At 33.4% G+C, this 18,830-nt stretch overlaps 1 protein-coding gene across 2 annotated transcripts; it reads right to left on the reverse strand.

The window, feature by feature from the left end:
* Positions 1 to 2,888: 2,888 nt before the first annotated feature.
* LOC127832114 (uncharacterized) lies at positions 2,889 to 18,614 on the reverse strand. 2 transcript variants are annotated; one of them, XM_052357351.1, is made up of 6 exons: positions 18,553 to 18,614; positions 18,021 to 18,100; positions 15,383 to 15,730; positions 6,403 to 6,759; positions 5,949 to 6,113; positions 2,889 to 5,530 (listed from the first exon to the last, which is right to left on the reverse strand). In XM_052357351.1, the coding sequence occupies exons 2-6, from the start codon at positions 18,058 to 18,060 to the stop codon at positions 5,499 to 5,501; spliced, it is 942 nt and encodes a 313-aa protein (XP_052213311.1). In that variant the 5' UTR covers positions 18,061 to 18,100; positions 18,553 to 18,614; the 3' UTR covers positions 2,889 to 5,498. The 2 variants fall into 2 exon arrangements, with proteins under 2 accessions (XP_052213311.1, XP_052213310.1); XM_052357350.1 differs by lacking the exon at positions 18,553 to 18,614 and adding an exon at positions 18,328 to 18,450.
* Between the last annotated feature and the right edge of the window lie 216 nt (positions 18,615 to 18,830).

Genomic DNA, 18,830 nt, shown 5'->3' on the forward strand with positions numbered 1-18,830 from the left:
AACAAAACTAGACGCAAACGTCTTGGAGGTAAATCTGAATATTTTGTGTATCAAAAAGAGAATTTATCAACTGTATACATGTCTTATAAAGTACTGTTATTGATATTCCCATAACACTCTTGTCTAAAATTGTCAAAATGGCTACATTTGAACCCTCAAACAAAACTATTTACGTGCACATCGTTTAAATTATCAAATACGTGCTTTACCAACCACATGTTGTTGGTTAAATTAAAACTTCCAGAATAATTCAACACCGTGGCTAAACACTTTATGTTATCAACAACGAAGATAGTATTACCATTGTATGACAAATTCTCGTTATATTTTAATTTTCATCTTTTTCGAAAAATCACTATTTCAGTGTTTGCAGTTTTAACATTCAACCCCAAGCATTGCAGTATATATATTATTTATTAATATGTGATTGGAATCCGGCATGTTACTTGTTTAAAATAGCCATTTTATCAGTGAATAGTTTATATATTTTGACACGTCACAATCCATTTCAACGCAAATCCATACACCATGATTGAAATACTTGTAATTTGGGGACAGATCATTTTTTATTTGCTAAATAGTCGGTAATTGTTGAGTCATGTTGCAACGGCTACTGCACCACCTACATTAAGATCGGCTCAATTAGCATACAGTTTTAAGAACGAGTGAAGGAGAACAAATTTCTCTTGTATATACATATGTCTAAATTCTCAAAAAGGTTTTAATTGTGCGTCTACCATGGAATGTTATATGATTTGCATACACATTTATAGTTTTGTTTTGTTTTGTTTTGCGCTCGTTGGTTTGCTTGTTGAATATAAACATCATTTCCGTCAAGTATATCATCACTATATATACCAAGTTAAAACAATATGGGCGTTCTCATTTGTGAAGTTAAGACATTGCGATGCTCTTATTATTGAGTTTGGTCTAAGCAGCAGATTCATTGACATTCCTTGTAAATTAATAATTTGATCTCAATTTTCAGAAAACATCCCATACCATTTAATTTATCATGCAGACCGTGTGAGCTACGTCGATTGTTAATGATCGATACAATTTATTTGCATTGTTTACTTCAAAAAATGCAAGTCTGATTTAATTAAACGCCGCAAAAAAGAACGAAATTGTTATTTGCTTTCTCGTTCAACATACTAGCAATAACAAAAGATTATAGTAGTTCAGTGTATTTGCATATCTCGTTAAAGTCATTACTTTCTTTGTATTATTAATACTCCATTTTGCAAATAGAGCTTTCGTTCTTCGTTTTTTTGCCTTGTTTCCGTGTCAATATTGCATGGGCTATTAATAAACGTTAACCTTACCATCGAGTATAAGTAATTAAGTGATGTAGTATACTTAATTTAAGTGATTTATTTAACGGATTCTGTGCACGTGTATTTGATTATTTTTCGGAAATAGGTTTCACCGTTTTTGTTCATAGTGCTTTTATCATGACCTCTGAAAGAAATACGTGACCGAAACAAGAAGCAAATGCTGAGGACAAGCGACGTTTATTCACAGCAAATGTATGCCGACTAAGACATGGTAAATATACATAAATGAGTGTTTTTAGCATCACTACGATGCCATAATTTATCTGGTTAATTCAAAGATTAATGTTTGCATTTGAAGAAGACAAAGTGTGGAATTGATTTAATTTTAAACAATTTATCCGGGTTTCCTCTTTACCTTTTTTCTCATATTATACAAATTTAATATTTTATATGACCTCGTTTCGAATGTCGTCTTTTCAACACGCAAACAATGAAAAATGTACTGTGTTGGCGTTTTTTCCCCCGCTGAACCATTGAAACATCTATATAAACAACACTTTTGTAAAAGAATGTACTTGAAACATAAGTATTTCGCACTTTAATCGAAACATGATAGTAGTTTAATACTATTGTCTATTGTTCGGTGTATAATGAAACTGAGCATGGTTTCGGTTGAAATAATGGCTTTAAAGTTAAAATGGGAAACTGAAGGAGCGTGTGTCTATCGACTGACTTATTTTCGCTTAATGATTCATTATGCTTGACAATATCATATTAATCATAACTGACAAACTGCTAACCAGATACTTCAAAGTAAATGGCGAACATGTTTTCGATGATGTGATTGCCACCCTCGTAACCATCATTATCATCATCATCATCATCATCATCATCATCATCATCATCATCATCATCATCATCATCATCATCATCATCATCACCATCATCATCATCATCATCATCATCATCATATTATTGTTATTATTATTATTATTCATCTTCTTCTTCTTCATCATCATAATCATCATCATTTTCATCATCAAAAAAATAATCATCATCGACAACATCACCATCTTCAGTTTTACCCGTATAAGCAGCCTAGTCATCAACACCGTAATTGCCATCACTATAATTATATAATTCTTAAAATCATCGTCGGCATCACCATTACCATCGTTAGCATCATCGCCAATATCATAACCAACGGCTATTTGTGTAGTTTTATATGCCTCTGTATAAAGTAAGAATATATCCTTTAAACTAGTAATTTCACGAAATTGCTGAACGATTCAGGTTTGTCGTGAAATAACTGTTTTAGTAAGAACTTCATGAAATGCCTTTTTTCAGGTTCTTCGTGAAATTACTGAACATTGGAACACAAGTTAATAGAGTTTGACTAGAGGCCTTAAATATGATTCAAGAATTGTGTGAAATGTCCTTGTTGTATTGTAACGAATACATATTTATATTGCTTTCTGTTCAAAAGTGAATTCAGTTGTAAACGTGATAATCACATGATGTAAACACACATTGATTATTTTTTGTTGTTTCGTTTTTTTGAAATGTGTATATGATCTTATAGTAGGGTAGAAGTTCAAATAAATCGCCTCCCAATGTTTGATGTTTATTTATTTCCAAGAGTATAAATTCTTGTATATATGTAAATAGATATAACAGAATACAGAAACCTAAAAACACACACAAAATAACACAATTAACATATGCCACAACCTTCTAAACATAAATACATGTACAATATTTCAAAGTTGTTCAATTCATGTTCATTGCAGAAAATATATAATTGCAAAATACAAACAATAAAAAACACACCAGGTTGGAAGAAAAAAACGCAGTCATATTAGATTGAAACAAGTATGTCTTTCGACAGCCTAGAAGCAAAGGAAAGCATGGCCAGTAAGTTTGCACTGAATTGTACTAGGTTTTTGGAACTGACTAATAAAAATCTTGTATTACATAACAGTACATGGCTGGACGCACGCAGGCCAAGGGGCTGAATAACTCAAGAGATGTAAATGGACACATACAAGACAAGGGACGTACGCATTTTACATGAAAAATAAACACATATAGTAACACTTACCTATTCTACATAAATATTGACATAACAGCCTCGTCATGAGAAAATGGGCTGTATGTCAAATGCGGCAGCGTAGCTCCTGACCAGGCTGCGGGGATGTGCAGGTCTGTATGGAGTTAATCTGCTCGCATATGGCATAAGACCCATTTTCGCATGACGCGGGTCATATTGTTTTGTCTGTATGTGTGACTTTATAACAATAAAGATTGATGTCTTGGGCTACAAAAATGCATTACGTGTGATCAAGAAAGACATTTTTTAAACAATTTAGAAAGTTTATATTATTTGTAGATTTTACTTTCGTTCACTTACAAAGCTGCTTGCAATACGATTTCATAACTAGTATATGATGGTAATCTTTCAGACTCATTATGGTGTGATAAACAACATGACTAATATTAATTACATTTTTTCCGCAAACCGTAATTGTGGCAAACGACATACATGTTCTTTTTTCTGAACTAAATAATCTGTGGAATTTATAAAGGTATTTAACAAACATTTATTATACAAGGTAACGGTATATAAAGGATACTTTACATGAGGCCTTTTAAGAAATTATTAGTTTTATTGCTTTTTTTCGAAATTTACTATCAAGTAAAACTATATTAAGAACATTCAAAACCATACTCTATTTCAATCTATACTTAGAATAATAAGGCAAATATATTTTAGTGATTATTTATGCAGAGATTTTTGGAATGCGTATATCTGAATATCATGGCCTATCAAAGTTTGATTTCTTTTTGAACATTTGGAATGCGTATATCTAAATATCATGGCCTATGAAAGTATTATTTCTTCTTGAACATTTAACTCAACAAAACCTTAACACAACACAACATCAAACAATATAACATAACCTAAAACAATGAGTTAATAAATGGAGCAATAGTTCCCTTCACAATCAACTGAAACTCAGTAACTACTTGCTATAAAGACAGTAAATCTTTTACCAATTCTAGGAATTAAAACTACCGAACAAAAACAAAACATGCCAAAGAGATTCATATCGAGAATGCATAATTGGTTTCGGGAGGTAAACATTTTTTTCGGTGATGTTAAGAAATTGACAATATGTCGGGGTTTAACGAGACCAACTTTTGTGTTCCGAACCGAATAAACGTTCTCCTTCCCGAAACCTACCGTGTATTATACATGTATGTATCTAGCATAAACTAAATAAATTTGTAAAGCCCTTTAGCAATATGTATGGTCAACATATATGTGTTTCTGCACGTTTTTAACCTAAATTTGCTAGCATGTATGGGTTCTTCCCGACTATAATAGTCATCTTATTTTCATCACTTCTAGCCATTTGCATCTAACAGCTATACAAAAACGATGAAGATTATTCTATTTCATTGTATCCTAGATAATTAAATTCTTGTTCTGCAGTATCGACTTTTAGAATTGGACATAGCATCAAGCCAACGTTAGAAAATTGAGTTGTTTACAAACTAGAATGCAAGTGTGTTTGTAATTAAAATTCCAAACCGGTCAGAATACAGCATACATTGACACGGCAGATCACTTTTTATTATTAATAAATCGTTGAATCTACGATATCTTCTTCAAATTGAATTACAAGCGCAACATTGTTTATTATATTCCATAAGGACGTACGTGTATTTTGTATTTAATCCCGTGGCATAATGTTATCCGGCGTGCATGCATACAATTCTAACATAATATACATTGCCACTAGCTGATGACTGGAATTCTTAAAAGTATCCGGTCAACAATATAGTTCAATTCTTCATACACAAACTAGAAATGGACGAAAGACACATACATATCACAGGCTCATAGAAAACGCAAATCAATATAATATCATTTACCGCAACAATAAAACACCTCTAATAAGAAATAACACGAATTTAAGCCTGTAAATACATAACATATCCGCATGTAATGCATATTCATTTGTACCATGCTATAATAGTACTTCATCTACGTAAGAGAAATTAAAGTGGAGTCATATATGCATTCAATTTTGTATTATCCCACTAATCGCCATTCATTGTTCTTTGACCAAGATTTACTTGACATGGTGTGCATAACGCTAGGTCGTCTACTGTATTACAAAATATCACAGTGTTCTGATTTGCAGGTGTTTTTTTTTAGTTCAGTCGCTCTCTTTCCGCGCCGGTACCTTCAAGGCACAAACATAAAGTGCATTAACCGACAACTATATAATGAACGTTTTACTAATGTGCGTGATTGTAGTTGCAGCATTTAGCAAAAACAGTCAGTGCATGTTTTCATTTGTAGGCAAAACATATGCATGACTTGTGCGTTAACCCTAAATATATCGACAAGATTTGTCCATTAAATTTTTGTAAACGTGCATATTACGGAGCTGGAGCGCTTTATACAGTGCCGAGGCTAAAATTTACGAAAACCATAATTGATAAATATAAAAATAATTCATCTGAACGTGAAATGCTTAAAAATGGAAAGTTTAATTGTACCCGTTAATGTGATAGGAAATCGTCATAGTAATGTAATTAGTGATTATAAATAAATAGATTCGCAAATCTCATGGTTTACACTACAAATTTGATATCTACCTGCTTGTGTCTGTCTGCAGAACATATTTCTACACGTAATGCCAATTTGTATCACCCTTTCTACGATCAATGTTATCACAAAAACGCCCAATGTGCCGATAAAAAATCTTAAAACGCCCGATATATCGCTGGTGAATCTGTGCATGGATGGTTTAACACTCATTTCTGAAATGGTCAACATCATGCAACACATTAACGGTCATGATACGGAATAAAGCTTCAAAAATATTACAAGACGGCACACGCGGAACATTTAAAACTTATTTAGAATTTTGATAAGTTATTATATGTGCATTTAAGCCCTATGTTAAACGAGTTTTAAAATAGCTAATCAAGTATTGATATTTTAAATGATCAAATCCATACGACAATCCCTATTGCCGACTAAAGCTGTAGCAAAGGAATAACGCTAAAACTAAAACCTTGCCGAAATATATAATTATTAAGAAAATACCTTTCTCAGTTTGGTTCTTTGGTCTTTGAAGAGGAATGGTAATAGTGTCACAATTGCTGAGATTGTGTGTTTCACAACATCTATATCTCCCAGAAGTGTCTTCGTTGAGGTCTACTACCAGCAAGTGTCCTTTGTTTCCGCCATATGTGATTGCGTACTGGTTTTCATGGGTATCGTCTTCTAGGTAACATGCCTTCTGTGTAATGTCACAAGTGGCAATACTGATTAAATCATGTGTTCCAGATGCCATGAATTGGAATGTTGTGATTGTTCTTGAGAAGCATTCAAGTAGCGCAAAACCTCCATTTGTCGTAGCGTTTAGCCTATTGAAAACGATCTGTTTCGAATTTGATTGATCTGAAAGAAAATTAGATCAAATAATAATACCGAAAAATACAAATGCACTCTAAAAAAAGCATGATTTATCTTTCCATTAGATTTGTGTTAATGTACGTGTAAATGTATGTTACGGGGACATGAATATGTGCAGAGTTATATTCGCATGCAGTGACTCGCTTGCCAACATGTATTGTTGATAACATATGACTTTTATTTGAACAATTATAATCTTATTAATTAGTTGCATGCATTTTTGCCTAAGACCCTAAGCTAAATGTCTACTTCATATCTAACAAACGGAATGTATGGACAGTTTCTCTCACAAATCTTAATTTCGCTCTCGTAATATTTCAGTGAGTTGGTCTCGGCGGGTAGAAAGAGCTAACGAAAGGCGAACTCGTTATCATCGTTCGTTACTAGCTTGCAACCGATACCATGTTTTTACAATAAAAGTTTAGGATTTAATATTTCGGCAAAAACATACACTGATTTCATCAGGATTTTGCTAGCACGGTAGACTATCGCCAATACATAATCAAAGTACTGACAGTACTGGTGTGACGATGAAAAGGATGGATATAAAAGCATCAGTTTAAGTTTATCTACATCGCCACAATTGTGTATGTGGGTACGAAAATTTTGGTACGAAAATTAAATTGGGTACGAAAATGTTGGGTACAAAAACATTATGCCATAAAAAAAAATTGGGTACGAAAAAACAATTGGGTACGAAAAAAATTGGGTACGAAACATTTTTTGGGTACGAACAAAATTGTGGGTGCGAACAATTTTTTTTTTCAAACACATGTTATTTCATGTCTGGTAACACGTACATACATAAACATATATGCGATACATCTTAAGTCGTAAGTTATCTACATAAATATAGATAGTGACATACAAAGCTATTATCATAATACAAAGGATAAAATCTCTATTGTATGTTTACCTTACAAGAAAAAAAATACTCCAATATAATATACAAATTGAAATATTTTATAAAACATAAGCATTTCCTCTTAATAGATCTATTATTCTCTTAAGAGTGTAAATAAAACTATGTAAATAACAAGATCACAGGCAGTATTTCTTTGTTGGAGATTACATATCCAATTTTACAAAACATATGCATTTCCTCTAAATATTATGCTCTGACGACATTTAAAGTTTACAAACTTAGAGCAAACTGAGGAGAGGCTGTAAAAAAAGACAGCTTCATGTAATTTTGTGTTGGAAAAACACTAAAAAAAGTTTTTATAATATAATATGTGACCAAAGCTGGGAAAATCAGTCTTGCGTTCAAAAAATCACATTTTGACTTTTTGGCAATTTTGGATTCTCTGAACATTGTAGTTCACAAAAATGATATAGATTTTTTATTTATCACATTCAAAACTAATTTTATGACCTTCCAAAGTGACCAACCCTACATTTTACCGCCACTAAAAGTTATCATTTAATACAAAAAAAACAACGAAAACATTCAAACAACAAGCACATTGTTTTATTAAAACAATCTTTCCTTTAGTCAAATACATAATTATAGTGCAATAAACTGAAAACAGCATTATGAACATTTAAAATGTACCATTTGTGTTGCTATGGTAACCGATCAACATGTTAATAATCACCAGAGCACACAATCACGCCTTTTATAAATCTATGAATTGTATTTTCAATCAAGTGTTTGTTTAAAGGCAAACACAGCATTCATTTCACTGTTTTGTAATTAGTTAAAAAATAACAATCAATATTTTGTGTGTTCCATGAACAATTTCCTTTTTTTATTCAGTTACATGTGTATTTAAATATAATGTAACCTCAAACACAACAGAATGGAAAAACACAGCATTGAAAAGTGTTGGTTGAAAGTACACCTGGATACTAAATGTTTCAGTAAATGAAATAATCGTTATTTATCATTATTTCTGATAGAGAAAAAGAGACAAAATAAACAATAGCTTCAACATTAAAATTGTTTGTTTTTGTTACTATGGAAACAATGTAGCAAACAAACAAAAATATAGGATTTTCATTGTTAAACATAAATAAATACAATATTCACACTGATTTTTTTCCAGTTTTTCGGAAAGGCAGTCTGTGTCCATAAGGTGAAAACATTTGCATGGTTACATGGAAAAAATGATTTTTGTTTTGTAAATATGAGATATAAAAAACTTGAAAACAAGCTTGTGCAATTAGAACATTAAACGTTTGCATTGAACATTTCAAAACCTGTATCAACTGACACATTTAGCAATCGTATACATGTTTTAGCTTTCCTAGGAATAGCGGATTTTTTGCATTGTTTGGGGGAAAATATATCACCCAATACCTTGGCTAAAATAAACACTGATACATGATGTATGTTATTGTTGTGGCACTATCAGAGAAGATCAGATGCGCATCTTAATGCATCTTCTTTTTGGGGAGGGGGCACATTCTGTTTTTTGTTGCTCACCAGTAGCGCGTTTCGGACATGTCAAGTTTTTGGTTCATCTATGCGACAGAATTCACGAATGTTTTCAAATAATTACCACTGATGGTCCAGATCAAGCCCTGTCGCAAACATTTTTATGGCAGGTTGTCACAGCTCACATTAACATTCACTTTCGAGACCTTCCTGAGAGTGATTCTGACTACTGGTGAGTCACTAAATTCCCTGCATTCCACAACACCGGGATGCTCCGCTGACACATGGAAATTGATGAAATTTGGTGACATTCTTTATGTGGTGAAACAATGTCGTAAGATAATCCTTCCTGTCTTAGATAACAACAGGATTGGAAGAGTCCCCCACAAGCTGGGGGATGTTGTGGCTCGTCCTTGACGATAACCCCACAGACGCAGCGACATCAGACAACATTTCTGCATTGAAGTTTCTGTATCAAGATTACCATTTAATTAAGAAACAATTGCAAAATATAGTTTTCCTATAATAAAATTATTATTATGATGTTGTTGTTGTAATAGAAAACTACATGGTTTGAAGGATGATTTTGCATGGGATTTTGTTTGCCATATCAAGAATTTCATACCAATAAAACAGCTGAAACTATTAAAATGAATATTTATTTTCCTGTTACAAGACATAAAGTACCTACACACTATTTATAATTCAGGCTTTTTCCGCTTCATTTTGGGAAAACGCCACACTGGAATTTTGGGAATTTCGCGTCGTGAAAACCCCCATTTTGGGAAAAACAAATCACAAAATTGGCTTAATTGGGAAAAATTATTGCATATAAATAGTGTTTCTTATATTTCAAAGAAGCCGTTAACTGGTAAATAACGACTATTTGGATAACTTATTATTAAAATTTTACAAAATATTATGAACATGTGTGATAAGTGCAGGTTTTTTAATCTTAATTTGGTGAAAAGGCTTGGCCTTTTATGAGGTGAAAAAAATTGCGCGAAGCGCCGGATTTTGAGGAAAATAAGGAAAGTCTTAAATAATCAATTTATTTATTTTTTTTGATTTGGGAATTTTTTTTTCAATTGGGAAAAAAACAACCAGATTTGCATTGGAAATGGGGCCGAATATCGGACCCGTGGCATAGGGCGGAAAAATTCTGTAATTGATTTATGTTTTATTATTTTTCTATTTTATTACATGGCAGAACTATACAACTGGAAAGACCTATGGAAATGCAAACAAGGTTTATCAAGAAGGATCATGCAGGTCACATACACCATACTGTGATAAGGAATTTACCTCCACTTTGACTTCCAGATGCCAATGTGCCAATCTGGTGTAAACTTTGTATGTCTTATCAACATAAAGCTTAGTGTGATGATTCTGCGTAAACATGAAATGTTAAAAAATGATTATTAAAAAAGGTCAGGCTACAATTTAGAATATGTATTTTGTAGTAATTGACTGACTTAAAAATGTTGACTCATTTTAATATATTATTTTAAGAGAATTTTCCTTTAGGGATTGATACCAGAGTAATTTTTTTTAACATATTTACTACATATCAACATGCTTTACCATTTTGCAATTGCATTACTGCAAACTAATATTATTAACAACAGGTTTAGCTAAATTAATTTCTCAACATTAAAAAAGCTATCAGAAACACAATAACTAAGGGCTTGTTATAACCTACAAGAACTCTCCACAGAAGGTACCAGATGACTATGCCGTTTTTATTTTGGCTGCAACAGTTGTCACACTGAAAGTGAGCATGCTGTTCGCCAAGACCGTATGTGTTGAGGTAGAGGTGAACCTGGCCGACCACAGCATTTGCACCTTTACCATGTGACTGGCCTTCGTCTGCGAGGTAAAATACCTGCATTCCTGTGAAACAGAAGACTAATAAATAAACCGTAATAACTTACTAGAGATACCCAAATAGTTTGTTTTTTTCCAATTAATTAATAGGTGGTTTGAAACATTTAGATAATGCATGGTTATTGTCTTATCATAAAAGATTGATATTAGACGAGAATGATATCCTCCAGACCACACAGGCACACGCACACACAACAATAAAAAGTAAATAATCAATTGGTAGTTGATTACATTTAGACTGATTCAGTTTGTGGATAGCAATGATATTAAATTAATTCAAATACCAGATCCGTCACAGCTGATTCCATACACCTCACACTTCCTCGGGGTCTTGAAAAATAACTTCCCAACCTGTAGAATATCAAATAATTGGTTATTTATCTACATAACACTTTTTTTATAATAATAATCACTAATTAAATTTGTGCTTAAACATTTTAAAAAGTCAACATTAAATTTGTTTTGTTTATCAGCTTCTGCCACATGAAGTTCAGACTTTTCGATAAACACAGTATCTGATTTTTTTTTACAGCTTCTACATCAATATCCATATCAGACTCCTCATGGTTTGACTCAAGGTCACTTCCATAATCATCTACCACATCAAACAAATCTTGAGTAGCGGGGTGAGAAGTTTCAAAATAAAGTTCATTTACATTCGACAAATCATTTAAATTTAAAAACGAAGTGTCCTGATCTTGTGAAATTTCACATGGAATAGTGTTGGTGTTAATAAATTGAGACATGATATTTTAAAGTCAAATTTAATTCTTCCACCATTTCATGTAAACAATTCAGTTGCTATCGTACAGTTTACTTCCGGGTCAAACTTGCGAGTCGCGAAAATTAATCACAAAGCAAAAATACACATATATTTTTCACTTACCTATTTTAAGCATGTGGAAATATCATTTCCGAACCTTCATCGATTGAAGACATCCATTATTACACGATGTCATTTTGATTCACAGCGTTTAATAGCCATTGAAAATGAACACTACGAGACAGGTTGCGCTACCTGTGAACTGCTCAAACGAAACAGTGTCTTTCAAGGGGAATAATTTGAATTAAATAAGCGGATTAAAAACCACCAATTGTGCCAGTGTTTAAAGGACAAGTTCATGCTATATTGTGGAAATTTTCAAAGCATGTCATAAATTATGAGCCGAGAAATTGTATGAAAAAGACGAAATATCGAGCGCATTTTCGTACAAGATTTTTATCTCGCGATTTCCCGACATAAACGTCAGCGTACACAAGACTGATTTTCGCTGACGACGTCACAGTTATAAAGAAGTGAAACTCCAGCTGCTGGAGTAGTATTGAATTATTATTATAAACAATTACTAAGTCCTTTATTTAAGGCAAGTGACCGATTGCCCAAACAGTACAAAACAGCACAATACAGCACAATACAAAACAACATAAACACAAATAAGAATAAAGCTGGGGTCACCGCCTTGGAACGGTCAATGCAAAGCATTGGGGGTTGAAACCGGTTTTGGAGCGCTCAACCTTACACTTGGCCCAGCAATATTCATTATACATTTAAGTGTAAATAAAATTTGACCTCATAGCATTGTAACTCAAATTAACAATAATAAAAGGGAATTAAACCGCATTCAATTTAATTACCATTTAATTACTCAATAGTATTGAAGATACCAGAGCAACAGAGTTTCAACTTTTTGAGGAACGATGGAATGAAACTATGAACAAGTGTCAACTACATTCCTTCTTTATAGAAGAAGATTAAAAAATATAGTATCATAAAGTTTATATTTCAGATCATCATCGTACAAATACAGGAAGAAGCAGCAATAATGGGTGTAAAAGTTCCATATCACATTGCTTAGTTGTTTATGTACTGCTAAGAAATAAATCAAACAAGAAACGCCTGTCACAGAGAAAATGAAAATAAAATTATAAACCCTATGACCTATGCTTGTAGATTACAACTGGGAAAGTTGGTCGTATGACGTCACAAAAATCGATGTACCCAGGAACAGAGAAAGAGTTATGACGTAATTGACAAGCGAAGACACAATGACGTGAACAAAATCCAGGAGCAGTACTGTAAAGTAAAAATAAAAATATTAATGGGGCGGTAATGCAAAATTTAACTACTAACAAGTTTAGGTGATTAAATATTAAGAATCAAATGTATAAAAATGGTAATTCCATTAAAGCGACATTATTGGAATCAAACAGTATATAGGTGTTTTGACAACTTACGACAGAAATGATTTGATGTAAGATGTGAGTCTAAATGTAGTTTTCATGCAGAATTGTGCAAACGACACAAAGACACAATTATGCTCAAATGTGAAAAATGCCCATAATATAATTAATGATTCCAAATTTTAAAAGAAGAAAGATATAGTGAATCAAACACCATCAAACACGTGTTTTTATGTACATCAGCATCATCTCCTTTTGATAAAAACGAGTTAATTAAATTGAAAAGTTTAATATGAAGATTTTCTTTAACATATTTTAATTTGCGGACACGCTTCAAAATATCTCCATAAAATGATGGATGGGAAATTCCATTATTAAAATGCCATTTTAAAGAAACATTATATTTTGAAATTAAATCACCATACTTTGAGTGGAATCTAGCGAATTTACTTCTTAGGTTATGATACAAAAAGCCTTGTTTTAGCAATTTCTTTGTTAATATAAGATTACGATCATTAAAATCTTTAATACATGAACATGCTCTGGCATAACGTACCATCTGCGAAATGTAAATACCATAAGCAGGACCTTTAGGGATGTTGCCATCTAGGAACGGAAAATTCACAATTTCAAAGTTAAAGTCGTCCCGTTTGTCGTATGAACTAGTTTTAATCATATTATTATTAATAGTTAGATGTAAGTCTTAATACTCAGCGTCTGTATTGGATTGAGACGATCTATTTAAGACTAGTTCGTTAGGGTAGATTTTGTGAATTTATTGTTCAAATAATGGATTATCTAAATTAAGTATGTCATCAATGTACCTACTTGTAAGGTTAAAACATTGAATCAAATCTACTTGTTTAGTTTAAGATAATTCTAACATAAATTCGCTTTCATAACAATATAAAAAAAGATCAGCTATAAGTTGCGCACAATTAGTTCCCATAGGAACGCCAATAATTTGTTTAAATATTTTACCATTAAATTAAACAAACAAGTTATCCAGAAGAAAAGTAAGTGCTGCACAAAAGTCAAGACCAGTCCAAATGATGTCATTATCTAATATCTGATTAGTAAAAAAAAAAGCTGTTTTAGTGTTTAAAGCTAGATATGAACATTCTCTCTAGCAAATGTTTTTTCAATCAAAGAAACAAGTTTGGATTTTATTAAAACGTGAGGAAGCGTTGTATATAGTGTAGAAAAATCATAAGTGCTTACTTGTGACACCTTATATTTTTTCTTTTCAATTTTATCAATAACTTATAAGGAGTTTGTTATTGACCAAAATAGGTTAATATTACTATTTTCATAAACGTTATTACAATATTAAGCTATATGATATCTAATAGCACTCAATGCAGATGTAAGATACACTGATAATTGCTTGGTGGTTCAAGACAATGAATTAGCGATAAAACGACTTTTATACGGCGTTTTATGTAATTTAGGTATCCAGTAAAGTGATGGCAATTTTTTGTCAGTAATATTGACTATTACATTTAATTTTTTGCATTCGGCAATATGGTCGGAATAATTTCATTAGGTTGCTTATTGTAATCACAATATGATGTAGTTTGTGAAAGTTCTTGTGAAATAGTTTGAACATAAAACACTCGTCATATTATTATAACATTATTAGCAGCCTTATCAGCAGGAACTATGACGAATTTAGATTTTAAGTCTTCAAGCAATTTACAGAGATTTTGTTTATTAAATTTAGGTGAATGTGGTAAAGCCATAGGATTTGTATCATAAAAATATATTTTATTCATGGCCATACCAAATATTTTTGTTTTCCAATCATTGAGTGCAGTAATTTCAGCATTTTCCTTCCTGCACCATTTAGTGCAATAATCCTGTAAGGATGTTACGATTTTCTTAATGCAGTCAGCAAAATCAACAGGAATAGAAATCTATACTAAGGGCCTCTGCGTAGTAAATTTCTAAGGTTTTTATTTTGAATGAAATTAAGGTCCCCAGTAAAAACATGTCCAACTGGACCATATATATATTTGGAACTAGAACAGTCACATGATGTAGGACAATTTCTTAAAATCCCCCATAACAGGTAAGTGACGAAACATTTTTGAAAATTGTGAGCAACATATTAAAAATGATTATTATACGTCGCTCAATATTGGCGTGAAAATAATTTACCTTGTGTTTCCAGTTGAAAGAATTCTGGTGGTACAGTGCTACTGCTAATGTCGATTGTTTTGAACTTTTTGGGGTTGTATGTTTCAAAACATTTGTAAACACCGAAAGTTTCTCTTGTAAAATTTCTAACTACAAGCAATCCTCCTGTACTTGTGTTAGCGATAATGTAATTCGATTCATATGACTGATTTCTCAAGAAGCACGATTTCTCATTTGGATGGCATTCGGCAATGATCCATGTCTCGTTGTCGATGTCTCTAGTAACCTGGAACGTAAGTTCTTGTGAGGATTGGCATTCGATAGTTTCTGCCCCACGCATCATGATGAAGCAGCAGTCCGCATAGATCACTGGTGAGATAAGTAACAAACAAGAGTTCAGTATTCGGAGACATATGCCCCCAAACAGGGCTATGAACAAGTGACCCCAATTTCAATCGGGGGCATCTACTTCCAAGCCCAATGCACATGTGAAGTGTCCAACCGATCGTTCAATTCGGTAATGAGTTATTGATCAGAAACGATTTTCCCACTTATTGTGACGGTGACCATGACATTTGACCTAGTGACCCTAATTTCAACAGGGGTTATCTACTGTCTAATGCCAATGCACATGGGATGTATCAAGCCAATTGGTCGATTTGTTGACGAGTAATTGGTAAGAAACGATTTTCACATTTATTGTTACAGTGACCTTGACCGTTGACCTAGTGACCCCAAATTTTTTAGGAGTCATCAACTGTCCAAGGCTAATGCACATATGACATATGTAGTCAATCTGTCAAATCGATGATGAGTTATTGATCGGAAACGATATTCACAATTATTGTGACAGTGACCTTGACCTTTTACCAAGTGACCCCAATTTCAAAAGGGGTCATTTACTGTCAAAGGACAATGCACATGTGATGTATCAAGCCATTCGGTCAATTCCTTGATGAGTTATTGATCGGCAACGATTTTCACACGTATTGTGACAGTGACCTTGACCTTTGACCTTGTGATCCCAATTTCAATATGAGTCATCTACTGTCCAAAGCAAATGCACATGTGAAGCATCAAGTAAATCGGTCAATTTGTTAATGAGTTATTGATCGGAAAAGATTTTCATACTTATTGTGACAGTGACTTTGTTCTTTGACCTAGTGACCCCAATTTCAATAGGGTTCATTTACTGTCCAAGGCTAATTTAAATGTGAAGTATCAAGCCAATCGGTCAATTCGTTGACGAGTTATTGATCGGATACGAAGTGGTCTATCGACAGACCGACAGACCGACATCAAGCCAAACAATATACCATCTCTTCTTCGAAGGGGGCATAATAAATTGTGGATATGTTAACAGTGCAACATGAAACAGTATTTTAGGACCGGGTCAGTCGGTCGTGCGGCGTCAACCTGAGAATGAATGCATACAGTTAAATGAAATTTTGTACATAGGTATCCCACGTAAAGTCGTAGTTTTGCATTGCAGGCGCTAAAGTTTTTTGAACGCAAAGGTAAGTCCAAGTGGTGTGTATTAAATAACGCCCCAAAACACAAAACATATTTTAAGTTTCAAAATTATACATACTTAATAAAACGCATCCTTTTAAATTGCAAAAGTCATGTTTTGGTAAAATAAGACGATTATGTTGATTGTGAAAACAAAACAACATCTGCAGACTTGTTGAAGACCAAATATGTTTTCTTTTTTCATCAAAGAATTTGCAGATAATCAGGCGGAGTATGCGATTTTTCTCCAAAGATAGCATCAATTGCTCATGAACAAATTGGTGGTGGTATTAAAATCAAGGACTCTTTGTCTTAAAAAAAGTAATGGTTTTATCTCTTTATAACGAATGCTGATTGCCAACAAGTGGCAAGGTGTAATTAAGAGACAACGGCCGTTTAATGTAATTTTGACCGTCTATGTCAGTATTGATACATAAGTCAGGGTAAAATTTATAATATTGTGGAGACAAGTTTCGATAGTTTCTAACTCTCGCATTCTGATTAAGCAGCAGTCCGCAAAGATCACTGGTAAAGCATAAGCAGATAAAATGTTTCAACAACATGACCTTCAAGGATAGCAAAAGTTTTACGCTGTGTACTACTTCTACTACTACAACTTCTAGTATTACAACAACTACCACTACTACAACTTCTACTATTACAACAACTACCACTACTACTTCTTCTACTACTACCACTACCACCACCACTACCACTACCACTACCACTACCATCACAACCACCACGACCCAACCACCACCACCACCAACCACCACCACCACCACCACCACCACCACCACCACCACCACCACCACCACCACCACCACCACCACCACCACCACCACCACCACCACCACCACCACCACCACCACCACCACCACCACCACCACCACCACCACCACCACCACCACCACCACCACCACCACCACCACCACCACCACCACCACCACCACCACCACCACCACCACCACCACCACCACCACCACCACCACCACCACCACCACCACCACCACCACCACCACCACCACCACCTGCATCTACTAGTGACACTACTACGCCTACTCTAACTCCTACTGCTTTTGCTACTACTCCTGCTGACTACTGATAATCATGTTAATAGTTGTTAAACTACATAAGGCAAACTTACCTAAGGCAAATAATAGTATTGTCCGAAGGTAATCGGCCATGACTGTGTCTTTGTTCTTATTTGTAGACCTTTGTATCGATCTGAAATCATAGATTATTCATAACCATACACAATGTGAATATACGTTTTAGTTATGTGTGTCTATTTTGTCTTTGCAACAGCGCAACGCTGTTATACTATTCCCACAAGTGTATCAGTTAGCTTAAACTTGTTAATATGTTACTATCCAATAATACAGATTATTTATTAAACGTTCAAAGTCGTCTCAACAACAATTATAAACAAACACAGAAGACAAAATACATACATCATACCTTACGGTATCGTAAGCGAAATAGAAAGTAGCTCAAAACAAACTATGTAAAATTGTGAGTTGCCAAAAAAATGAATATGTTGCCATTCAATAATACACTTTATATATTGAAATGTGTATATACAGTATTTGTATGATTCACAGACAAGTCGTTTATATTAAACATATTTTACACTACCATTATAAATAAATATAGAAGAAAAAAAACTGTGCACTTACACTGTTTGTCTTTATCTAAATCGAAAGTTGCTCCAATTAAACGATATCACATTTCCCATGGAGGTTACAGTATACCTATTTAATGATACAGCTACATAATAAGCTATTGACAGTATACCTTAAAATGGAGAAAAGGCAAAACAAAGTTGTCCTCAAAGCGGTGAACTGTTTATTATTAAACTCAATATGGTTTGAATGCTCTTTAATAAACGGTATGGTCGTGGGAACCTCTACGCCAAATTGTTGCGGTTATCTTTTTTGAAGTAATTGCATTTATA

Source organism: Dreissena polymorpha, chromosome 5 (genome assembly GCF_020536995.1).
Source record: "Dreissena polymorpha isolate Duluth1 chromosome 5, UMN_Dpol_1.0, whole genome shotgun sequence".
Taxonomy (NCBI): domain Eukaryota; kingdom Metazoa; phylum Mollusca; class Bivalvia; order Myida; family Dreissenidae; genus Dreissena; species Dreissena polymorpha.

Excerpts from the sequence above, each read along its gene's own strand:
- LOC127832114 (XM_052357350.1), bottom strand. Across the intron at positions 15,731-18,020 it reads AATACTATTATTTGCCTTAG|TGATCTATGCGGACTGCTGC; the intron begins GTAAGTTTGCCT and ends TTATCTCACCAG. Across the intron at positions 6,114-6,402 it reads AAAGAACCAAACTGAGAAAG|AAATGAGTGTTAAACCATCC; the intron begins GTATTTTCTTAA and ends TGACCATTTCAG.